The sequence below is a fragment of the Lagopus leucura genome, unplaced genomic scaffold (genome assembly GCF_019238085.1).
Source record: "Lagopus leucura isolate 7727_CA_CO unplaced genomic scaffold, USGS_WTPT01 Super-Scaffold_1, whole genome shotgun sequence".
Taxonomy (NCBI): Eukaryota; Metazoa; Chordata; class Aves; order Galliformes; family Phasianidae; genus Lagopus; species Lagopus leucura.
The window spans coordinates 40,956,479-40,974,720 of NW_024962250.1; the positions used below are offsets into that span (position 1 = coordinate 40,956,479).

At 58.7% G+C, this 18,242-nt stretch overlaps 3 protein-coding genes across 9 annotated transcripts in view; 1 reads left to right on the forward strand and 2 right to left on the reverse strand.

Annotated features, from left to right (window-relative positions):
- The first annotated feature begins 1,400 nt into the window (after positions 1–1,400).
- ABHD12B (abhydrolase domain containing 12B) lies at positions 1,401–6,109 on the forward strand. Its single transcript, XM_042868652.1, has 13 exons — positions 1,401–1,492; positions 2,772–2,899; positions 3,311–3,413; positions 3,490–3,609; positions 3,809–3,839; positions 3,920–3,965; positions 4,040–4,169; positions 4,242–4,282; positions 4,428–4,507; positions 4,600–4,682; positions 5,369–5,447; positions 5,542–5,666; positions 5,981–6,109. The coding sequence occupies exons 1-13, from the start codon at positions 1,401–1,403 to the stop codon at positions 6,000–6,002; spliced, it is 1,080 nt and encodes a 359-aa protein (XP_042724586.1). The 3' UTR covers positions 6,003–6,109.
- PYGL (glycogen phosphorylase L) lies at positions 5,942–15,028 on the reverse strand. Its single transcript, XM_042868644.1, has 20 exons — positions 14,734–15,028; positions 13,220–13,321; positions 12,301–12,379; positions 12,092–12,195; positions 11,813–11,944; positions 11,377–11,488; positions 11,215–11,297; positions 10,954–11,097; positions 10,735–10,827; positions 10,030–10,176; positions 9,313–9,476; positions 9,124–9,238; positions 8,640–8,741; positions 8,384–8,531; positions 8,248–8,306; positions 8,020–8,161; positions 7,724–7,931; positions 7,516–7,650; positions 6,693–6,759; positions 5,942–6,579 (listed from the first exon to the last, which is right to left on the reverse strand). Exons 1-20 carry the CDS (start codon positions 14,974–14,976, stop codon positions 6,385–6,387), a joined length of 2,574 nt encoding a protein of 857 aa, XP_042724578.1. The 5' UTR covers positions 14,977–15,028; the 3' UTR covers positions 5,942–6,384.
- A 1,275-nt stretch (positions 15,029–16,303) lies between these two features.
- Positions 16,304–18,242, reverse strand: part of TRIM9 (tripartite motif containing 9) — a 32,801-nt gene continuing 30,862 nt past the window's right edge. For all 7 annotated transcript variants that reach the window (XM_042892249.1, XM_042891882.1, XM_042892184.1 and 4 more), the window contains one exon: positions 16,304–17,799. In XM_042892249.1, the coding sequence (XP_042748183.1) occupies positions 17,737–17,799 (63 nt within the window). In that variant the 3' untranslated portion in view covers positions 16,304–17,736. The remainder of the gene's footprint in view (positions 17,800–18,242) is intronic.

Sequence of the window (18,242 nt, forward strand, 5' to 3'; positions counted from 1 at the left end):
CCCACATGCCCATGTCCCTGTGTCCCTACGTCATCAAGTCCCCATATTCCTGTGTCCCCGTGTTCTCATGTCCCAACAACCCTATGTCACCATATTTCTACATACCCATGTCCCCAAGTCCTCATGTCCCTGTGTGCCCACTTGTCTCCCATTCCTACCTCCTCACATCCCCATATCCCCCCTTTCCCACATCCCCAATTCTTCATGTCCCTATGGCCCCATATCCCCACATCCCCATGTCCTCATGTCCCCATATCCCATATCCCATGTCCCCACATCCCCATCTCCCTGCCCACGTTTGACAGCAGTAGTGGATGCAAATTCCCCCCTTCCTTTTAGGGCTGGCTTCTGGCAGAGTCATCCCACCGTATTCCCCCCATCCCTGTAGGACGAAGCCGTCCTTGCACAGCCTTTAGCTCTGAGCACCCTCACAGCTGCAGCTCAGTGCTGTGCCTGCAATGTGAGCTCACAGGAAGGAAACGCGGCTCTCCGGCGCCATCACAAGTGACGCAGGCAGAAGAACAGCAATCTGGGCAAAGCCAGGCCTGCCGAGCAGGAACGGGGCCGGGCCTTGTGCGTGTGTGTGCCAGCAACGTGCGGCCCCACTGCTGGGCAGGAGACCCTACAAAACTCCCCTCCCGGCCCCAGTCGCACTGCGCTGTGCCTCTTTGCGCCCCACTCCCCTGCACAGCAGCTCGCTGTTCTGTTCTGGGGCTGATTTCTGCTGCAAGGGGAAAAACCCCACAGCAGCCTCCGGTGCATTAAAGCAGCAAACCTACACAAACGGCAGCAAACGTGAGCAAGAGGGGCGTATAGCAACGGGGTAACAGCCGAGAGGAGCCCTATGGTCGGAGCGCAGAGAAGTCGGGGATGGAACAAGCCCGAACTTGGATGGATTTGTCTTTATTCTTGTACACAAACAATGGTGATAGCCGTCCGCCTGCAGCTCGGTGCTGCCATCCTACGTCCGACCCGGCGCATTCCTGGGCCTGCTGCTGCTCAGTCCCGGCTCCGTCTCTTGGCTCTTATCTATATTTTCTTTAAAGTTATTATTTTTTATTTTGATGTATTACTTGTTATTATCGCTGTTATTATTTTGGTTCCGTTGGCTTTTTATCATTTTTATTTTATTCATTATTTATTCCTCCCCCCCCCCCCCCTTCAATGCCCCACCGCTGCTCCGCGGCGCTGCACGTGGGAGTGTCCCACGGGAAGTGGGCGGGGCTATCGGGCAGGAGGCAGGCTGTGATTGGCGAGGCCTAGGAGAGAGGGCGTGGCTTAGCACCCGGGAGGCGTGGCCTAGAGGAGGAGCGACGCTGTGAGTGGCGGGTTGAGCCGGGAGGGGCGTGGCTTAGCGGCGGAGGCGTGGCCTAGCGGCGGGGCGGCAGTCGGACGGCACGATGCGGCGGCGCGGCGGCGCGGAGGCTGCGGAACACGGGAACGGTGATGGCAGCGGGCGGGCGGCGGAGGGGAGAGCGGACCGACCGCGGCGGTGAGTAGGTGGCTCTGGTCCCCGGCCCTCAGCTCCGCCTCGGGGTTGCTGCGTGCCAGGCATCTCCGCCGTGCCCTGTGGCGTAACCTTATATCCACGGGCGCGTGGCCACGTGTGCCCCTATGGCAGAGCCGCCCCGCTATGGCCATGTGTCCCCGATCCCTGTGGCCTTGCGTTCCCTAGCCCTCACAGCCTCGTGCCCTGACCTCCACGATCACTTTTCCTTGGACAAGCTCCATGTCATGGCCGTGTCCCAGTGTCGCACAGTACGCTGACCCCATCCCGTGTCCTCAGGTCCCCCTGCCATACCGTGTCCCCGTGTCACCCCTCCGCACACCGTTTCCCTTTGCCGTGGCTGTGCCACCCCTCCATGCTGCCCCCCGCCCTGGCCCTACCTGCCCCACCTGTGGGATGTTGTGCAAGCAGGGTGTGAGCCCTCGCCCCTGCACTCGGTGACGGGGTGCAGCACCCGGTAATTAGCCCTAACGATGGTGAGCCCCGTTGGTGCAGCATGCAGGGTTCTGCACCCTCCAGTGCCCATGGGCCGCATCAAACTGCCCTTTGCAGCCCTTCTCTGCAACACTGCCTGAGGCTGTGGTGCCAAATCCACCCTAGCACAACCCCGCAGTGCTGCTGAGATCTGCTTTGACGCACGCAGATACCTCTGCCCCAGATCCCTGCTGGTTGCCCCATCGCCATGCTCAGGGTGCTGTGATTCTGATAAGCTGCAGAGTTTGGCATTTCCAACCCTCCTGGGTGCTCGTTTCAAAACTGCTGCAGCTGTGGAGGGTGTGGATGTGTCCCCAGTGCTTTGGGATGAGATGAGGATTTGGGATGCTGTTGGAGCATCACCTCCATGCTGATGGCATCCCTCATCTGCTCTTTGTGTTGTTTGCCTGCAGCACGGGTCTCCCCGGGCCATTTCCCAGCTCCTTCCTTGTCCCCGACTTTTGGACACTTCTGTCACCTCTGAGCTCTGGGTGTTGTCACAGCGTTGGTGGCTCACTTGGCATGTGCCCTGCCCTTCCTGCCCACTCGTGTCCCCGTGGGAGGCTGTGGGGGACCGGGCGGTGGCATCCGGTGATGCTGAATCACAGCTCCGAGGGCTCTGCTCCCCAAAAACCAAAACTCTGGGGGTGCACAGCCATAAATCAGCAATGGAGAAAACAAACCCAATGTGAGGCCCTGGTCTTGGGAGGACAAACCCGACGTCAGAGCCTTGTCTTGGGACAGACACTTGGGTCCAAAGGGGCCGTGCTGACTGTGCTGTGTCCCACAGGGGCTGGCTGGGCTGGTGCCCCCAACTGCGCACCGTCCTCCTGCAGCTGCTCCTCATGTACATCTCCGTGCCCTTCCTCGTCCGCCTCTTCCCTGTCATCCTCACCAAATTTGTCTTCCTGAACTTCAGTGAGTACCCCAGCACTGAGAGCTCGCCCTAAGCAGTAGCACGCAGGGGGGGTGGAGGTTTTTTGGGGGTGGAGGCTTGGGGGGGGGGGGCCCCCAAATATGCACGGTATGCTCACAGAGCTCACAACAGCTCTCCATTGGGCACCCCGTGTTTTGCAAGCGACGCTGCGTGTTGCCAGATCTTGCAACACATCTGGGTATACAACACGTCCCTATGGCAGGAGGTGGCCGTGCTCCAATGGGGTCGGTCTTTGGGGTGAATTATGTCCAAAAAAAAAAGCCAACAAAACAACTGAGAGATGCACTAAAGCAGCTGGCTTTGAGGGAGTCACAGAATCGCAGGGTGGTTGAGGTTGGAAGAGACCATTTGGGATCATCTCATCCAACCCCTGGCCGTGCCATGTCCCGCAGTGGCGTTCCCTTTCTTCGCGGACCTGCGGCAGCCGGCGCTGCTGCTGAACAACACCATCAGCCTCTACCTGCCCACCGAGCCGGGCGTCACCGTTGGCATCTGGTGAGCAGGGTGTCCCGGCTCCTTGTCCTCCTTTTGGTGGCTGTGGGTTGGGGTTGAGCCGCGTCCATCCCCGCAGGCACACGGTGCCGGGCAGCAGTGGGACAGAGGCACAAGGTCAGGAGCAGCGCTGGTTTGAGGAGGCTCTGGCTGATGCTCACCCCATCATCATCTACCTGCACGGTAACGGGGGCACCAGGCAAGTACCCGTGGCTGCCCAGCCCGACGGGCAAATGGTGATGTTGTCCCATGTGATAGCTGGGCGCTCCTCTTTTGCTCCCATGGGTGTAGAACTGTCCCTTGTCCAGCATGACAGTGTACCCCAGCTGGCCCCACCTTGCTAGAAGGGGGAGGCACCCTGTGCTTTATCCTTGCTTTATCCTCTCTTTTCCCACCAGGGCTGCGAGCCACCGGATCCAGTTTATGAAGGTAAGTGGGGGCTGGGATGTGCCTTGCACGTGGGAGGTGACATGGAGACACCTTAATGAATGCTGTGCCATGTCCTACAGCTGATGGGGGCTGCTGGCTTCCACATCCTGGCTCTGGACTACAGAGGTATGGCCACCCCCCCAGCCCTCACCCAGGGGTCTGTGCCCTTCGGGTGGTGACATAGGAACACATTCCTGCAGGCTATGGGGACTCCAGTGGGCACCCCTCAGAGAGCGGCTTCACCACCGACGTCCTGGCACTGTACGACTGGGCCAAAGCACGCAGTGGGAACAGCTCCATCATCTTCTGGGGACACTCCTTGGGGACTGGGTAGGTGTGGGGCCAGGTGGGGGGCCTGCTGTAGGGCTCCCTTCCCCCTTATTACCACCTCCTTTGTTGCAGGATCGCAACGAACGCGGCCAGAAAGCTGCAGGAGGAGCGAGGTAACACCACGTTTTGGACAGCAGAAGCTGGGGGGCTGCATCATCACTCTCCTCAAGTATCATCAAGTGGGGACAATTGTCTGTCCCCATCCTCCTTCTGGGGACGGGGATGTCCCATCTGACTCCTACCCCATGCTGCTCCCAGGGGTCCAGGTGGACGCTGTTGTGCTGGAGTCCCCCTACACCAACATCCGCGACGCAGCCGCCAACATCCCCATCACTAAGGTGAGCACAGGTCCCTGCACCGTGGCACTGCATCCTGGCACTGCATCCCCCTGACAGCAACTCAGTGAGTGCCCTGCCTCTCTCCTGGGCAGATTTATCGGCAGTTCCCAGGTTTCGAGTACCTCATCTTGGACTCCATGGCTCTGGGCAACATGTTCTTCCGCAACGATGAGAAGTGAGTGCCCAGTGGGACTGGGTGAGGGCACAGGGAGAGCTGGGCGGGGTGTTCCACACCACGGTGGGCTCCCAGTTGTATTTGCTCAGCTTAGTCATGCCTTAAAAGTGACTTTTATTTGTATAAGGGCAGATACCAACATTACTATCGAGCCAAGCCCACCATCTGGTCATAGAACCATTCAGGTTGGAGAACGAGAGAACCTCTGACATCCCCAACCTCAGCCCATCTTCACTGCCCACATCCCTCAGTGCCACATCTCCACAGCTCCTGAAGCCCTCCAGGAGTGGTGACTCCACCACCTCCCTGGGCAGCTGTGCCACTGCAATTGGTTTTATTTTTTTGAGCATAATGTATTTGAATGCTGCCCACTTGGCACCATGGTGTTGGGGATGAGCATTATGGTGATGGGGTCCTCTTGGCTTGGCCTTCACGGACACCTTTGCTAAAGCTGAATGGTCTGTGGGTGCTTTTCTAGTCAGAGCATCCCTGATCAGTGTTTTGAGTTGTTATTACATTATCAGGTGCTGAGTCCCGGGGTGAGCACCCTAAGCATTGCCCATCAGCAGCCCTGGACACCAAGGGTGGCCTGAAAAGGCAGTGGGGGTTGGGGGGCTAAAGTCATGTTAGGGGGGTTAATGGGGCAGGAGAGGCTTGTGCAGCCCCATGCTGACCCCTTCCTACAGTGTGAAGGTGCTGGCCTGCCCGCTGCTCATCCTGCACGCAGAGGATGACACCGTGCTGCCCCCACAGCTGGGACGCCAGGTAGGTCACCTGCTCTGCGGGCTAAAAGGCAGGGAGGGGGATTGGGATCCCCCTGAGATCCTGTGCCACTAACCCTGCTCCCACCCCACTGCAGCTCTTTGAGACCGCACGCAGAGCCTACAAGGACAAGAGCAAGGTGAAGCTCATCACCTTCCCTGAGAAGCTGGGGCTGGGCCACGACTACATCTCATCCAACCCAGAGCTGCCCACCCTGGTGAAGTAAGTGCTGCTCTGCAGAAACGTGGGGCACAGCACAACCCTTCCCTGTGCTCCTTTGCAGCTCCATGGAGAATCATCCCACCCCACCCCACCCCACCCCACCCCACCCCACCCCACCCCATCCCACCCCACCCCATCCCACCCCATCCCATCCCATGGCATTCACTGCATCAATTTGCTGAGCCCCCATCACTGCTCCAAGCCCATCAGCACTGCAGTGACATATGGGGTGACGCAGGGAGAGCCCCCATGGGATATGAAATGAGCAGCAGGGGTGAGTGACACAGCGTGAGGTTTATTGCATCTCGTTGCAGAGACTTCTTGAACATGAAGTGACTCCAGCTGCTGCCCGCAGCGCCCATAAGCACTGCCCCTGCCCTGCACTGGGACCCCACCATGGCACTGACCCTACTGCTGCTGTATGTAATAAACACTGAGACCCACGCTCGTCCTCCCACTGCTGCGGGGTGCTAGGGGGATGGAGATACAGCTGCAGGGACAGAGGGGTCAAGCAGGGACCAGGAGCAGAGTGAGGGTGCACTGCAAATACCCCATCCCCTGCATGTTCAGCAATCAGCTTCGCAGCGAGCAAGCCCAGTTCCTCATTCCATCTCCAGCAACCCCCACTCCTCCTCTGCGCAGCACTTTTAGTTTGAGCCCCTACAGCAAGCAATGGGTCGGAATGGTTTCACTTTCAGCTCCGTGCTCCTCCCCTGCCCTACGCCCTCGCTGCAGTGCCGTTGGGGGTCCTGTCCTCGGCCCCCTCCCGCGGCTCGTTGGGCGGTGGGATCTTCAGGTCGGAGGGCTCCACGTGCCAGATGTCCCGCGCGTACTCCTTGATGGTGCGGTCGCTGGAGAATTTGCCTGCAGCTGCGATGTTCCTGATGACCATCTTGGTCCACGCTTTGGAGTTCTGCGAGAGAAAGGGGATGGAGGGAGGGCTGTATCTATGGGTGCCCATCCGCACGGCCCGGTGCTGTTTTGGGGTCCCACAGCAGACCCCCTCCTGTCCCCTCTCGCACTCACCAGGTACAGCTCGCTGACTTTCTCCTGGCATTTGACGTAAGCCTCGTAATCTGCAAAGACTTTAAACCTGAGGCAGCAAAGAAAGGAGGAGTTAGGGAGAGCAGGGTGAGAGCGTGGCCGGCATGGAGGAATGGGACGCTCGAATGGATGCTTCAGATAAATCAACCTTCCCTAGCCTATACTGAATCACAGCTTGCTAGAAAAGCCCTTGAGATACCTGAAAGCATCCATCATCTGGCAAGGGCTGGTCTAGTATGAAATGTGGAGGCTGGCGGCCCTGCCTGTGGTGGGGGTTTGGAGCTTCATGATATCCTTGAGGTCCCTTCCAACCCAAGCCCTTCTGTGATTCTATGAAGGTCTGTGCACCCGAATGCATTCCAGCCTTAATGCAGGTTTAATGCAGCCCAGCTGAAGGGCTGAGCACAGAGAGACTTTTGTGCCAGTGGTACAAAAAATTGCTTTTCCCTGTACACAGGAGCTGGGGCAGGAAATGGGATACTATCAGGCAGTGGGTATAGGGCTGCTCTGCATGGATATATGGTTTCCTTTAGGATGTGAGTTAATGGCTGCAAGGGGAAGGTTTGGGTTGGATATTAGGAATGATTTCGTCGCTGAAAGAGTGGTTGGGCACTGGCACAGCTGCCCAGGTGTGGTAAGGTCACCATCCCTGGGGGTGCTGCAGAGCTGTGGAGATGTGGCACTGAGGGACGTGGGCAGTGGGGGTGGGGGGTGCTTGGGAATCTCAGTGGTCTTCTCCAACCTGAATGATTGTGATATGGAGCTGGAGCCCAGGGATGGGTGTTATCCCAGCCATGAACCTCACCGGTCATGATGGAAAAGCATGTCAACCACATCCCTGAAGAGGTCTGGCTCATCCGAGGAGAAGAAGCCACTCCGGATCTGGTCAACAGCCTGCTTCAGCTCGGGGAGCCGGTCATAGTACTGCTGGGCATTGTAGCTGGGGGGCAGAGAGCGTGAGCCCATGCCAACCCCAATGCCCACCGTGTCCCCACCACGTCCTCATTACTCACCCATCCTTGTCCAGCTCTGCTACATCCTCCACCCTCATCCCAAAGATGAAGAGGTTTTCCTCTCCGGCCTCCTCGGCCATCTCCACGTTGGCTCCATCCATGGTGCCGATGGTCAGGGCCCCATTCAGCATGAACTTCATGTTCCCCGTGCCTGATGCCTCAGTGCCCGCCGTGGAGATCTGCTCTGACAGGTCGGTGGCAGGGATCACTGCCAACAAAGCACACAGCAAGGGGCTCGCCAAGGCCGTGCTGAAGGACGCAGGCCAACAGCGCTGGTGTTCCCCTATAGGACGTACCCTTCTCTGCCAGGGAGACCCTGTAGTTCTCCAGGAAGATGACCTTCAGCTTGCTCCCCACAACGGGGTCGTTGTTGACCACCTGGGCCACGGCGTTGATGAGCTTGATGATCATTTTGGCCATGTGGTACCCCGGGGCAGCCTAGGGGCAGAGCCATGGTGGGCTAACTGGAGCGCTGGGGACTCCCTTGTAGGGCATTCCGAGGGCTTCCCCCAAACATGGCTTACCTTGCCTCCAATGATCACCGTCCTAGGAACAAAGAGCTTCGTAGGGTCCCTCTTGATGCCTGGAGGAGAGGGCAGCACCAACGTCAGCTGTGTGCCATCTCCCACCCACCCCCTGCCCATCCCCGCGGGGCCTTACGGTTGTACATGGTGATGATGTGCAGGCAGTTCATCAGCTGCCGCTTGTACTCGTGGATCCTCTTCACGTGCACGTCAAACATGGAGGAGGGGTTGATCTTCACCCCATACTCCTTCTCCAGGTGCAGTGCAAACTTCACCTTGTTCTCCTGGCCGAGGGCAGGGCGGGAGTCAGCCCAGCACCCCCCTCAAATCCACACCCTCCAAATCCATGCCCCCTTATCCAAATCTGCGCTCCCCTTGTCAGCATTCCTCACCTGCTTCACTTTGGCAACTTCCCTGATGAACAGGTCGTCATCTACAAACTCGTGCAGCTTTGCCAGCTGGCTCAGGTCCCGCACGTAGTCCTCCCCTATTTTCTGTGAGAGGAGCACAGCCACGTGCTGACCGCAAAGCACCGATGGACTGCGGCCACGGGGAGTTCAGAGAATGGGTTGCATTGGAAGGGACCTCAAATAAGTACATGCTGCTGACTTGTAGCCAGCTCAGGCCTGGAACTCAGTGATCACAGAATCCTAGAATGGCCTGGGTTGCACAGGAGCACAATGCTCATCCAGTTCCAACCCCCTGTGTGTAGGGTCGCCAACCCAGGCTGCCCAGAGCCACATCCAGCCTGGCCTTGAATGCCTGCAGGGATGGGGCATCCACAGCCGTGATCCTCGAGGTCCCTTCCAACCCAAGCTGTTTTGTGTCTCTACGATGACCCCCAAGGCTGGGAGCCACGTGCAGAGCCACCCATACCTCTGCAATGAGCTCAGCCAGCCCTGGGTTGCAGAGCAGCAGCCAGCGCCGTGGGGTGATGCCATTGGTCTTGTTCTGGAACTTGTCCGGCTCCAGCTCTGCAAAGTCCCTGAAGCTGCAATGGCAAGGAGGGGGCAACATCAGCTCTGTGCCTGGGGGGATCCCCCACTGCATCCCACCCACCCTTACACTTCAGACTTGACGATCTCAGAGTGGATCTTGGCCACCCCGTTGACAGCATGGGAGCCGACGATGCAGAGGTGAGCCATGTTGATCCTCTTGGTGCCTCCCTCCTCCACCAGGGACATCCTCCGCAGCCGGTCCACATCGTTGGGGAAGAGAGATGCGATGTGCTGTTGGGGGTGGCCAGGAGGGGGTGAGCAGCCAAGACAACAGACCAGCACCCAAGGAGGGGACCACAGTAACATCCTCAATGCATTTGGTGCCAGCCAGAGCAATGGCTTTTAGAGGGTGATGGTGTGAACCTTCTCCGTGGGGTTCAAGCCATCCTCATCCTTTTCCAGAATGAATTTAGAGTTCAAGGAGCAAAGAAATGTCAACTTGACAGTCCCTGAAGCATTTTAAGTATTTTAAACAGCCACCAACAGTGGATAGCAATACAGAACGCTGTGGCTGGCAGGGATCTCTGGGTCCCTCTGGCCGAGCTCCTGCTCCAGCATGGACACCCAGAGCTGATCCTCAGCCCCATGAAGGTCTCCAGGGAGAACCCATAACCTGTCTGGGTAACTCTATGGCAACAAGAAGGGCTTTGCATTGCCTCACCCAGTTCCTAGTTACCAGCCTCCCCAAAGAGCTGCACAACCACCCAACCACCAACCACACAGCATGGTTTGTCCCCATCCTCACAGTGAGACCCCCATCACCCAGAGCCCCCAACTCGCTCACGTCCAGGTGCCTCTGGTTGATCTCATAGATGATTTCCAGGTGCCTGGGGAGCAGCTTCTCCACCAGGTCCACCGGCCAGCGCTCCAGGGCTTCGGGCAGCACGGTGTGGTTTGTGTAGGCAAATGTCCGCTTTGTGATGTCCCAGGCCTACAAGCAGGAGAGTGGCATCAGGGGCAGCTTCATGGCACCCAGCTGAGTGTGATCACCCACATGTGTTCCTACACCCAGAACCATGGCCCCAGCATGGCTTGGGTGGGCAGCACAGACTCATCCCTCCCCAGTGCCCGCTGGAGATTTTCCAACAGTGGAAATGCTCCCGAGCTGCTTGTTGAACCCCACCTGCTCCCATGCTTAATTAGAATCACAGAATCACTGAGGTTGGAAAAGCACTTCAAGATCCCCCAGCCCACCCCACCGTGCCCAGTGCCACATCCCATAGCTCAGGAACACCTCCAGGGACGGTGACCCCACCACTCCATGGGCAGCTGTGCCACTGCAGCACTGCTCTTTTGGAGAAGAAATGTTTCCCCACTATCCAACCTGACCCTCCCCAGCACGACCTAGGGCCATACTCTTGTCCTGTCATCCTATTAATGACTGCTGATGGATGTATGACCCTTATACACAAGGAAGAGGTGCAGCACCCATTGCCCAGACCGCAGTTGGCCGCCCTGCAACACAGAAAGCTGAGCCACATCCCCAGACCTTGTTCCAGGGCAGTTTCTCAATATCCACAAAAATCCTCATCAGCTCAGGGATGGCCATGGCAGGGTGCGTGTCGTTCAGCTGGATGGCGACCTGCGGGGACACGGTGGCACCCATCACCCACATCAGCCCGGTGGCTGAGTTCACCAAACGGCACACAGCAACGGGGAGGTGGATTGCTGGGCTGGAGGCACGGGGTGGAGCAGCCCTGCTTTGTACCTGGTCAGGGAAGGAGTCAAACACGGTGCGGACGCTTTCTGTGCTCCCGAATTTGGACGCTTTGAAGCGGCGGATGATGTCCTGCAGGGTGGCAGCCACAACAAAGTATTCCTGCTTCAGGCGCAGCTCCTTCCCCTCGAAGAACTGCCGGTGAGAGGAGTGGGTTGGACACCGGGCACACAGGGAAGGGCTCACGTGGCATCACACAGCATGGCAGCCCTGTGCCACTCATCACAGGCACAGCGAGAATGCCTGACTTACGTTGTCATTGGGATAGAGGACGCGGGAGATGTTCTCAGCCAGGTTCCTGTCCAGCACGGCCTGGATGTAGTCCCCAACGTTAACTGTAGAGGTGCAGAGGGGTACGGTCAGAGTGGCCTGGCTGCCCCCTATCCCACCCAGCCCCCATTGGCTCCCACTCACAGTCCCGCAGGTTGAAGTCGTTGGGTGCCCGAGCCGACCACAGGCGCATGGTGTTGACGGTGTTGTTCATGTACCCGGGCACAGGGGTGTCATAGGGCAGTGCCAGCACCACCTGGGGCATTGGTGAGGGTGGGCAGACTGCAGGCACCGTGTCCCCACGTCCCCACGTCCCCACTCCCTGCTGGAACCCTCCCACCCCAACCACCAGAGCTGCACCCACCCTTGCAATGGTGACAGGCTTGGGGATGCGCTTGGAACCCCAAAAGGTTCCCCAAGGTCCCCAGAGCCCCGGCTGCAGGGACACCCCAGGCCAGAAGCCCTCAGGAGATGGACAGATGCCTTCAGGTGCCAGCAGCAGCTGGATGTAGGCCGTCATTCTGAGTGCAGCAGGACACAAGCCACCTGGGGGCCCTGCGTGCCGGCTGTGCCCCCGTACCTGGGTGTCCACCCACTTGGTGCCATTGGCAGTGTGCTCCACACGGCCATAGAAGTGCACAGGCAGCATGTACTCGGGCCGGGCCTTCTCCCAGGGGTTGCCATGCCGCAGCCAGTCATCAGCTTCCTCCACCTGCACGGGGGAGTCATGGAGTCACAGCATGGTTGGGTCGGAAGAGACCTCACAGCACTTCCAGTCCCATCCCAGCTATGGGCTGGATGCCTCTCAGCAGCTCAGGCTGCCCCTGGCCCCACGCACAGCCTGGGGTTCCCACCATACCTGCCACCCATTGCGGATCTTCTGGTTGAAGATGCCATACTCGTAGCGGATGCCATAGCCGTAGGCTGCCAGCCCCAGCGTTGCCATCGAGTCGAGGAAGCAGGCTGCCAAGGATAGGAGACAGCAAGGAGCAGGGAGCCCTGGGGCACCGGTCCCCACATGGGATGTGCCCTCACCCTGGGAACAACACCTTTTGGGGGTTCTCTCACCTGCAAGCCGGCCGAGCCCACCATTACCGAGCCCAGCATCCTCCTCGATCTCCTCCAGCTCTTCTATGTCCAACCCCAGCTGAGGACAAGGAGGAGGCAATGGGACTGAGCGCCCACCCCGCACCCCTCACCCAGTGAGGGTGCTGCCCTCACTGCTGGGACATGGGGACATGAGGGAGGGGGGCAGTCCCTGTGCTGTGTGCATCCCCAGTGCTGTGGGTCACTATGAGGGACACCCACATCCTTCCCCTCGTTGTGGACAAGCTTACAGGTGGCACCACCCTACAAAAGGGACAAGCAGAGATGTGGCTACAGCACCCCTACAAACACATCTCCAGCTTTCAGCCCACAGTGCTGTCAAGGAAGAAGTTTTGCTTATGCAAAGCTCCCAGGGCAGCTCAGGAGGAACTCAGCTGAGCCACCAGCTCCCACTTCTCCAAAAAACCCACAACCAACATGTTTGCCCACGTTCTCCCCATCCCAAAGCTCCCCAGCCGGTCCTGCAGCACCAGCCTCTCTCTGCATTGCACTGAACTGCCCCAAACACCACTACGCACATTCAAACCAATGCATATGAAGCCAAACATTTTATTGCAGAGGCATTCAGCACTCAGCTTGCTGCACAGCTGTGCAATCACCATGCAACACCCAAACCTCTTCCTATAGCCGCCTGCCCCTGGCCGGGCTGTTGCCCTCACTGTGCTTACAGCTTTAGAAAAGCCCGACAGATAAATCGCCCTCCCTTTGAATGTCATTTGCTTGAAAGCTGCTCCTGCTGTTGTGCAACCGCTCCAGCTGAGCAGTGGCTGCCCTGCACGGGGCAGAGGGGTGGGAGGAGAGAAAAGCAAACAAACAAACAAAGCCCTCCATCAGCCCAAGTGTCACCCCAGGGCCATGAGGCCCAGAGCTCAGTGCTCACCTGGTACACAGCCTCATCGCAGGCGTTCTGCAGCCCCAGGTTGATCATGGTGTTCTGCAGCGTCCGGCCCATGTAGAACTCCAGGGAGAGGTAATAGATCCTCTGCAGGAGGAAGGCTTAGTGCTCAGCCAACCCCATGGGCTGCTGCTCCCAAAGCAGAGCTCCAATGGGAAACCCCACCTCCCAGCACGCTTTGGAGTGGGGATTTTAGGATCTGGAGGAGGTCCACTGCCCTCACCCCATTTCGGCCCCTATGTTATTTTTGAGGAGGGCACAGAGGGTTTGTTTGGATGGGAAGGTCACACAGAGTCACAGAACGGCCTGGGTTGGAAGGGACCTCAAGGATCACGAAGCTCCAACCCCCCTGTGCCATGCAGGTCCACCAACCTCCACATTTCACAGCAGCCCAGGCTGCCCAGGGCCCCATCCAACCTGGCCTTCAACACCTCCAGGGATGGACGGGGCATCACAGCCTCTCTGGGCAGCTGTTCCAGCACCTCATCACTCTCACAGCACACAACTTCCCCCTGACATCCAACCTCCATCTGCCCTCCCTCAACTTCACACCATTTCCCCTTGTCCTGCTGTTATCTCCCCTTTCCAAGAGTTGAGTCACCTCGGTACAAAGTTTAAATTTAAAGAGGACCCATTTCCTAATGTTGCTCAGCATCACCAAGTGGCAAAGCAGAACCAGGCGCATCCCATTTCCCTGTGTGCTGCCATCCCATGGGCTTGGCCGTGGGAGCACTGCTTGTAGGGCTGTGGACCCACCAGGTGTGTGATGCAGCTGGGCACCAAGAGCAGTGGCTCTGTGAGCTGCCCATCTGCGGTGTCAGCACTGATGGGTTTAGGGAGGACTGGGGCTGCAGAAGTGCTGACTGCACACACCATGGGATGCAATGGGATCGGTGCTGGGCGGGTGGCACCTGGGGGGGGGGAGGGGGGGTCCCGCATTTGGAGCCCTGCGGCAGAGTTGCACCGAGCATCGGGCTTCCACCTTCCACTAATAGATAAATTGGGATAAATTAGAGCCGACAGTGCCGTGCGGGTGCCAGGAGGGGATTAGAGCTTAATCCCCAGCAGAGCCCGGTGCAAACCCCCCAACACGGCTCGCCCTCGGTCCCGAGCGGTGCAGAACGAGCTCTGTTGCTGCCTTTCAGCTCCATTTGCTCCGCGAACCCCATCCTCCCTCCACGGGAACGTTCCCCGAGGCGCTCCCACGGCCGGGCCGGGCCAACAACATCACCGCTCCCCCGCAGGACGATGCCACTCCCATAGAGGACAGCAACGCCATTCCCATACGGGACAGCGCCATTCCCATAGGGGAACAACACCGCCGTTCCCATGCTCGGAACCAACGCTCTCTGTTTGTTTTGCAAAGCAAAGGGCAGCGGCCTCGCCCGCTAAAGTCCACCCGGGACACTTTGCAAAGCTGAGCGGCGCAGCCCCACGGAGGAGGAACACAGCGCCCCGAGCTCAGCCGTGCCCCACAGCCCGGCTCCCCCCGCACCCACCTTGGGGTCCCTCTCGTAGTAGTATTGCTGCGTGCGGATCCATCGCCCCACCAGGTGGTCCCGCACGGTGTGGGCCAACGCGAAGTAGTAGTCGCGGGGGGTGGCCACGTTGCGATCCTTAACCAACGTGAAATGCAGGTGCCGGTTGAAGCCCCGCTTCAGCTCGGCCACGTTCTCGGCTCCCACGATGCCGCGGATGCTGATCTGCTTCCGTCGCTCCTGGTCCGACAGCGGCCGAGACATCGCTGCAGGGAACGGAGCGCCGACGGCCGCGGGGTTCCGCTTCGGTCCGGGCTGGCACCGCCCTGGGGCTGAGCTCCGCCACGGGCCGGGCCGCCCCCGAGGGAGGGGACAGCGGGAGGAGCGGGGCCCGGAGCGGGGAGGGCCGGGCAGGCTGTGCTGTTCTGATCTGCCCGAGCCCCGTTGCTCCCTCTGCCTCCCCCCGCACCCCTTTTCCATGCATCTCCTCTGCACCCCTACGCCTGGGGCTCCCCCACAACCCCATCTCCCGCAACCTCCCCCAAAGACCCCCTTTCCCCGTACCCACAATCACAGAACGGCCCGGGTTGGAAGGGACCTCAAGGATCATGAAGCTCCAACCCCCCTGTGCCATGCAGGGCCACCAACCTCCACATTTCACAGCAGCCCAGGCTGCCCAGGGCCCCATCCAACCTGGCCTTCAACACCTCCAGGGATGGGGCATACCCCTTTTCCCCCTGCTTTTCTCCTTCCCAGTTGCTGTGTGCCCCTGTAGTTCCCTTCTTTTCCAACCCCTCTGACCCCATCACTGGCCGCAGTGATGATGGTCAGTGGTTAGACTTGGTGAGCTCAGAGGGCTTTCACCAGCACTGCTGTGGAATGCTGAGCTCCCACTTTTATTTCTAGAAAACATTTAATTTCCAGGTTATCATCTTGAATTTATTGAAACCACTTGATTTCTAAGTGACTTTCTGGAATTTTTGGATACCACCCCATCTCTAGTTGGTTTTCTCCCCTCCCTGCATCCCACCAGGTGCCTTCCCTCCTTCCCTAAGGAGAGAAGATGGAGGTTGGATGTCAGGGGGAAGTTGTGTGCTGTGAGAGTGGTGAGGTGCTGGAACAGCTGCCCAGAGAGGCTGTGATGCCCCGTCCATCCCTGGAGGTGTTGAAGGCCAGGTTGGATGGGGCCCTGGGCAGCCTGGGCTGCTATGAAACGTGGAGGTTGGAGGCGGGGGGTTGGAGCTTCGTGATCCTTGAGGTCCCTTCCAACCTGGGCCACTTTTCATTCTGTGATTCCATACATTGCAGCCTGGATGGCAGTGACCTTCCTGAAATCACTCCTGAATGTGCTCAGAAATAACCCACACTTATCAGTGTCCTTGGAGAGGGGAAAGGTTGGAAAAAGGCACTTTGGGACAGCAGCTGAGCCCTTGGATCTGGGAGCTGTGCACAGCCCATCTAAGAGCCAGCACTGTGTCATTTCAGACCCAATCACAACGATTCCACGATTCTATTCACAGCCAATGCCCAACCCCGAGGGTGAGGATGCTGCAGGGGCTGCGTTGGTGCAGAGATGCTCAGGGAAGCTGAGTTTTAATCTGATAAAAGTCCTTTATTAGAACAGCAACCGTGACACTCGTCAGGAGCAGAGCAGCTGCAGGCAGCTATCATCGCAGGACAGTGGGGACGACACCGCACGACCATGAGGAGCCTAATAAGCACCATGAACATCCTAAAGAAGGGGGGGAAAGGCTGAGGAAGGCACCCCGTGACCCGGCCACGGAGCCCATCGGGCAATCACCGCAGAGCCGCTCGGCGTTGTCCCGCAACACAGCTCTCCTACAGCGGAGGAACTCGTCGGTGTGAATGAACAAGATAGCACCCAGTCAATAAATTAGGTGAGTTTCGTACTAGAGCAACGCGGGGACGGAGGGGAGAAAGGGGTGATAGGGAGGGGGTGACCTATATACAGTTGTTCTGCCGGGTCTGAGCCGCAGCTTTCTGATGGCACGGGCAGCGCCGCCGCTGCGAGGGCGAAGGACCGTAAAGCAAAGCGTGGGGATGAGCGCATGCATGGCCCTTGGGTAGCAGTGTGTGTGGGCAGCAGGCATGGTGCTGCTCAGAGCCTGAATCGCCCCTGGGGCACGGCCACGGGGCAGGCATGGCAGGGGGCACGGCTTCCTGAGTGCAGGTCGACTCTCCGTGCTCCCCATCCCCGGGCTCCCCTTCAGAACCTCTTTGCCGAGTGAGTTTTCCTGCCAAGGGAAGGATGCTATCGGGCAGTATTTAAGGCTCTACAAAAATAAATGCTCGCCTCCAAGGAGCTGCACGGCGTATGGCTGTGGTGCTGGTTTGTGGGGAGCTGGGTGCTGGGTTTGCCCCAAATCCTGCCCCTGCTGTGCCCAGCCTTGGGGGCACAGTGGTGGGAAAGGTTTTGCTCTCCGCTCTGCTGGCGCTGACCCCAGCAACGATGCAGCTCTGCTCCAGCAGGTGGCTGTGGTTTAACCCCAGCCACGGAGCATCGCCCTGGGTGCTGCTGCCTTCACTGGGAGCTGCAACACCCCAACAGCAGTGGGGGTGCCGCTGGGGCTGCTGTAGCACATGGGGCATCCCTCCATGGGGACCGGCAGCAATCCAGGGCTGACCCCGGTGTGTGGCAGGGAGGTGCTCTGCAAGAAAGGCCACGGGGAAAGAAACATCCTGCGAAGGAACGGGGCTGGAGGGGGCGAAAGCTTTCTGGGGGGTCCCTCCCACAGCCTGGCCAGCTGCAGCAGGATGCAGGATGGGAAGCTCTCATCACAACTCCAGGCCCCAACTCAAAGGAGTAAAAACCGAACCTAAAAGCGGACACAGGGACATCTCGGGCTACCTAGGTACTTCATCAGCCAAAAAGAGCTAAACAGCGAAGCGTACACACACAGGACAGCGCTGGTGGGTGGAGAATGAAGACTGCCAAAGCTGGGTTCCTCCTTCCCTTCTGGCTGCCCCCAGTGCCGGCGCTCGCAGCTCCGTGCTGCCTCATCCTCACTGCATGGCCGAGCGCGAGGCGTAGAACTCAGGGACCGGCAGCCCCGTGTGCAGCGTCACCTGCAAGGAAACGGGGTGAGGGTGAAGGATGCTGGGGGTGATGCTCACTGCTTGGGGCCGTCCCAGGTGAGGGGCTGTGTCCTGAGCACACACACAGGTGTGCAGAGCTGCTGTGCGGGGTAATTCAGCTCCCCCTCCCCCCTAAATGCTTTGATTTGGAAGGAAAGCACAATTCCTTGTTGAGAAGGCATGTTCCCCTTCAGGTATGGATTTATAGAAAACTTTGTCTGTGATACAATTACCTCCATCCTGATTGGAGTCGTCGTAATTACTCACGTGCCTCTGAAGGAGGATAATGAAGAGCTTGGGTTTATTAGCAGCCTTTAATCAGCATTCCAGGCTGGATGTGGCTCTGGGCAGCCTGGTCTGCTGGTTGGCGACCCCTGCACATAGCAGGGGGTTGAAACTAGATAAGCATTGTGCTCCTTTTCAACCCAGGCCAT

What these genes read in the sequence shown, in the direction of transcription:
- ABHD12B (XM_042868652.1), top strand. Translation starts at nt 1,401, where the DNA reads ATGCGGCGGCGCGGCGGCGCGGAGGCTGCGGAACACGGGAACGGTGAT. An exon ending in GGACACTCCTTGGGGACTGG is followed by an intron (nt 4,170 to 4,241) that starts GTAGGTGTGGGG and finishes CCTTTGTTGCAG; the next exon opens with GATCGCAACGAACGCGGCCA. An exon ending in AAAGCTGCAGGAGGAGCGAG is followed by an intron (nt 4,283 to 4,427) that starts GTAACACCACGT and finishes TGCTGCTCCCAG; the next exon opens with GGGTCCAGGTGGACGCTGTT.
- PYGL (XM_042868644.1), bottom strand. Translation starts at nt 14,976, where the DNA reads ATGTCTCGGCCGCTGTCGGACCAGGAGCGACGGAAGCAGATCAGCATC. An exon ending in TGGCTGAGCTCATTGCAGAG is followed by an intron (nt 8,742 to 9,123) that starts GTATGGGTGGCT and finishes CTCCTCTCACAG; the next exon opens with AAAATAGGGGAGGACTACGT. An exon ending in GGTCTCCCTGGCAGAGAAGG is followed by an intron (nt 7,932 to 8,019) that starts GTACGTCCTATA and finishes CTTTGTTGGCAG; the next exon opens with TGATCCCTGCCACCGACCTG.